The sequence below is a fragment of the Pholcus phalangioides genome, unplaced genomic scaffold (genome assembly GCF_987345545.1).
Source record: "Pholcus phalangioides strain wild (caught in Gottingen) unplaced genomic scaffold, Ppha-v1.0 ptg000027l_1, whole genome shotgun sequence".
Classification (NCBI taxonomy): Eukaryota; Metazoa; Arthropoda; class Arachnida; order Araneae; family Pholcidae; genus Pholcus; species Pholcus phalangioides.
The window spans coordinates 6063898-6069241 of NW_028301617.1; the positions used below are offsets into that span (position 1 = coordinate 6063898).

General features: G+C 39.3%; 1 protein-coding gene across 1 annotated transcript; it reads left to right on the forward strand.

The window, feature by feature from the left end:
• Nucleotides 1-1185: 1185 nt before the first annotated feature.
• On the forward strand, nt 1186-2421 carry LOC149068264 (uncharacterized). The gene has a single exon (XM_089251911.1). The coding sequence runs from the start codon at nt 1186-1188 to the stop codon at nt 2419-2421; it is 1236 nt and encodes a 411-aa protein (XP_089108037.1).
• The last annotated feature ends 2923 nt before the right edge of the window (nt 2422-5344 follow it).

Below are 5344 nucleotides of genomic sequence, written 5' to 3' on the forward strand. Positions count from 1 at the left end.
TTTGACAAAAAACAGTTTCGAATTGAATTTGAAATCTAAAATTGTCTGTGCTCGAGTTTTTGTTGTTCTACCTGGACTGGAAATATTTCTACAATATTTTAATATAAACAGCTGAAAGGCATTATATATACTAATGTTTTTCATATATAATGTTTTTCGCAAAAAAAAAAGTCAGATTTTTTCAAACACCGCTTGTTCAAGTGTCTTTAAACATTGTCTCTCCCTCAGCACTGAGGTATTACATGCTTTGCCATAATTTTTTTTAAAATTAAAATGCCGAGAAGGAATTTTGTGGCACAAAATATGAGTAAATTTTGGTTATTTTTGCAAAAGGTTCCATGTTGTTGAAGTTAATATTCGAAAACAAATAACAACTAAAATTGTAAAAGCTCTCGTTCAATTGTATAAATATATCCAAAGAATTTGAGGGGGAAAAATCGAGTTCCTAAAGGGAATAGTAAATTTTTAAATGATTTTTAAAAACGGGGATGTTTCTGATAGGAAAGCATGGGAAGCCACGGTTTGTTTGGGCTTACTTGGTTTCTTTAATAGAGCGATCACTGGCTTCATCTGGCAACCCAGATTCCCCATGCTTTCTCAACGGGCGCGCTGGTCGCGTCACCTCCTGTTATTCTTTCCTCCACGGTATGCTCCGGTTTGAAGGGAAGGGAAAGAAAACACAAGAGTGAAGAGAACATCGACAAAACGCGCGGCACACGACGCATTTGACTCCTCTAGAAGCAGTCCACCAATCACGCCCGACGTAAAGCGCTGTCGTGAGCCGCGTTGCGCTCTGTAGGAAAACAGTCATACTGTTTTTCTTATTGGTGAGTGGACGGCGTGTCGCGCCGGGCGAATCACGTTGCGCGCGGCACAGGAAACCTGCTCCTAGGAAAACCCGGCTGTAACATAAGAAGACCATCTGACAAGGGAAAAATCGTGAATGACACGAAAGCACTGCTAATGCAGTGGTATAGCCAAATAAGCTAACTGCGATGAGAAGAGGCACCGTTGTTGCGGTTCTAGCCGTTGCAAAGGCGTCCTTATACTGATTCCTGAAAGCTGAATGAAGTTATTTCACCACATTATTAATATATTGTGGTATTGTAAGTAATTTCATCTATATATTCTAGAAGCCTCGTAATTTCATCATCTTTGCCCTCCCGACTGTTCTCATATCCAATCATGACGGCGTCCATCGAGGATTTGTCTCCAGAGTTGTTGGTGGAGATTTTCTCGCATTACATCAAATCCGAGGGACAGTATGCATTCTTGATGAACGTCTCACTCGTGTGCAAATCTTGGCGTTACCTTTCGTTGGTGCCTTCGCTCTGGAGGACCGTCAACGAGAAAAATTGGGATCATGTAAAGTTTCTCAGCGAGAGAGGATTACTCTATCATACCCAGAGCCTAACGATACCCCCCGAAAGTCGAATATCCGAAAGTCTACCTATAGTGCTCTCACACATCGGTAACCTCAAATCCCTTGAAATACGTAGTGCGGTTAGCCTCGATGGATACGTGGCTGCGCACTGCGGGAACCTGGAACGCTTGATTCTTTATGAGGTTCGCGTGCGGTATAAACCGCCGAGGTTGCACGAACTAGCGAAACTTGTGATCCGGGAGGACCCTAGTTATTGCTTTCAGTTAACTCCCTCGGAGTTTTACGCGATCCTCGGGGTATGTGGACATAAATTGAAATGTCTCGTCTTTAAAAGGTGTTCCATATTTGATAGTGAAGACCTGATTTCAGAAGTCATTGCTACATGCACGTCGCTTGAAGTATTCGTGTGGACTTGTTATGAGCTTCCGATATATGAACTTTTTGCTGGATGCCCCCGATTACGGAAACTATATTTATTTGAATGCGACTTGATTTCTACTGGTGGAAAGTACTGCTCTGGATTGAAAGATTTGACATTGTTCAAGGCCTCTAGATGTGATTTCTTTGGATTGGACGTGTGCAGTTTACTGAAGAACTCGAGTAATTTGGAACATTTAGAAATAGTTTGGAATGAAAATTTGATTTTCGGTGACCTTTCAAAGATCCCCTCCAACAAAGTCAGATTTCTTAGAATAAGCATGGAAGATAATACCAATTTGGAGCTTTTCGAACAGGTGATGAACAGGTGGAAGCAAACCTTGGTGTATCTCCGATTTGATGGATGGGGGAGCAATATCGGCAATATACGCAGAAAATTTTTAGATGTTAATCCGTGTCCTAAACTTGAAACTTTACACGTTTCCCAAGGATATATTCATAATAGTGACCTCAAAATGTTCGTACATAAGTGTCGAAATCTAAAATCGATAACTATTCGAGGTCTGTCGATTTACAGGCTGCCGAACAGGCACTGGAAAAGTAGATACCCACCTTCTATCTCTGAATTTATGGGTGAGGATTTGGTATCCCCAATGTAAATCTAGAAGAACTGATGATTCAGCCGAGAAAAAAGTTTAAAGGAATTCAGTATTATTATGATAATCATGAGGTTTCGCAATTCCCTATGAAAAGAAGATGTATCTTCTGTGTTGGTTCGACAAATACTAGGTCACTCTGTGGTGACAAAAAAAAATTTTGCATCGCTGCTTAATATATGTATAACCTTTTCTTTGTCATGAGTAAGGGTGGTTTGACTTATGTACCCTCACCCTCCATAGCAGAATGTGTAAAAATCTGTGACGTACATCGCAGAATAAATTGGAGGAATTTTAAGAAAAAACGTAAAAATACTTGAAAATAATTTTTTTTTCAATTTCCAGTCAGCTAAGGGTTCGCAGAACAGTGCTAAACATTTTGCTTTGGGGGCTTTTCCCTTTGAGGTTTACGAATTTCAATTTTACATTTCACCAATCGTATGTTTCATCCTCAGTACATTTTGCCTCCCCCAAATTTTATCCCCTGACTGAGTGACTGCATGAGTGATCAAGTATATGAGTGACCTTGATCACTCATATACTTGATCACTCACACATTCATATGGTCACTCATATGTGTAGGCGGAGATAGACTTAGAAGTCTGGGGAGTGCGTGGCCATTAATGCTGGGGGTAAGATGATGTCAGTTCATATATATTAGGTCAGTTGACTCCACCTTCGACGCTAGGGAGGGGGCAATTATGATTTAACGGTCAGGGGCATGCGAAATGTACCAGGGCTAAAATTTCCATAAACCTGCTTCCTTAGCTGAGATTATAGTGCTATTTTGTAGGAAAAAACATAAATTGCTCTCTTTCAGGAGAAAAGAAATGATCAAACTTTCTTCCCGCATCCACTAAGAAATTGTTGTGTTCGCCTATGTACATAATTAAAGTCTGGAGGCAACACAAAATTTTTGGTAATTATGTAAACATGTGTGCCAACATTGGGAAAAAAGTCAGGAAAGTTAAAGTGAGCATGATTTTAGGGGGTTTTAAGTTATTTGTTGGTAAATTCCCAAAATATGTGTATAATGGTATATTGTTACTTTACAGAAAATTTTGTATCAGCCAACCTGATTTGGTGTATTAGCTATGGTAACCACTCAGAGGGGTGTTGGAAGTATTTTAAACCTGCTAGTGCTCATTTTTTTAATTTTGTACATGAAATTTCAGTTTCTGAATTAATTGTGGGGTGCTCAGAACATGAATTACCATTGCCACTCGAGCACTCCCACCTATCGTAGCACCAATACTACATAAAAGCATATTCTTGAATCTTTCGTGACCTAATGTTGCCCGACGTTTGAAAGCTTGAAATGGTGACACTTGAATAAACATACAAATAGGCCTAGTTTTTAGCCCAGCTTGAAGCAAAAGGTGTAATTCCAGAAAATCACCAAAATTATAGCTGTCCATTTGATGGAACATGCAGGGGTGGGAACTCCGCACTGCGCCAAAACTAATATCTTGCGCCATCCTGCTCCAATAGCGTATTTTCACATTTTTCTGCGCCAAATAGCGAATTTTGCTTCAGTATGCCCGGAATTTCGGAAAGGACGCCAAAAATTTTTTGTTCCTGCTAGCCACGAAACGTTTCTTTACGAGAAGAGCGTGTTTTATTCCACTATACTTAATTTATCGCCTTAAACTATCGGCCCCTGATCGGGCTTTCCATCGCGAAACCCCGATATTGTCTGTGATCGTGGAACTGAAGATGGTTTGCAATGCCTTTTAGCTTTAAAGTACAAATTCGAGTGTTTCCGTTTAAAAAAAAAAGTCGTCACTGGAAGCAGCAGAAATTACTGCAGTCGATTGTCATTGTGCTAAATCCCGATGTTTCGTGAAAAAAAAATTCATTCCGGGAGTAAAAAGTGCATGTCCACCGAATTACGAATGTTAGTTTAGAAACTTTGCCGAATATCGCCAATGTTGCCGAATAACGATCGTTAAATCGCCAATGTTGCAGAATAACAAGCGTTAAATCGCCAATATTGCCGAATAACGAGCGTTAAATCGCCAATGTTGCAGAATAACAAGCGTTAAATCGCCAATATTGCCGAATAACAAGCGTTAAATCGTCAATATCGCCAAATAACGAGCGTTAAATCGCCAATCTCGCCAGATAATGAGTGCTGAATCGCCAAACATCGAGTTGATTCTTCCGAAATTCTCTCCCATTTTGCAACAATTTCTTTCCAAGTATAAAAAAATTAAAAACTCATAAAATTTTTTTAGCTCATTTGAAGTGCTGCTGTTCCAGGCAGCAAATAGTGCCCTCAGTAAGCAAAAATCATCTTAAATAGACAGGTGCAGAAAATTTTATGATAGCCGCTCTTTCAAACAAGGTGTCAAAAGCCTAAAACACCAAAAACAAAAATCAAGCTGACGAAAAGATATTTGATAACAAAAGATAGTGCAGTTTTATTTTGAAAAGGGTTGAGGGTTAATGAAAATATTCTTGTTAATTTCACTGCTCCAATTTATAAATATCTGCTCCGAATCCCATATTTTGCTGCTCCAAATCCCGAATTTGCTACTCCAAAACTGGTCCAAATCCTGAATTTGCTGCTCCAAAACTGCTCCGAATCATGAATTTTGCTGCTCCGAAATGGACTTAGTCACTTCCCACCCCTGAACATGCCTTGTTCATTGTTTATTTAGTTGGTAATTGTCAAGATATTGGAAGTGAAGAAATCTTTTATTTCGCATTTAAACTCGCATGATTGATTCTGGCGATTAAATTTGAGCATGTATATGTTATTGTGTTTATTTACCTCTCGTTCTTTTCAAAATTGGCATGTATATACAGTAAAATCTCCCAACAATGGCCACTAACGGGACTTTTATTCTGGGGGGGGGGGGATAAAGCAACTAAAATTTGTAATCTATGTACATAGCATGTAAAATGATAATCCATTCTGTAA

Bases quoted from the DNA above. Each gene is read 5' to 3' on its own strand.
- LOC149068264 (XM_089251911.1), top strand. From the start codon at position 1,186: ATGACGGCGTCCATCGAGGATTTGTCTCCAGAGTTGTTGGTGGAGATT.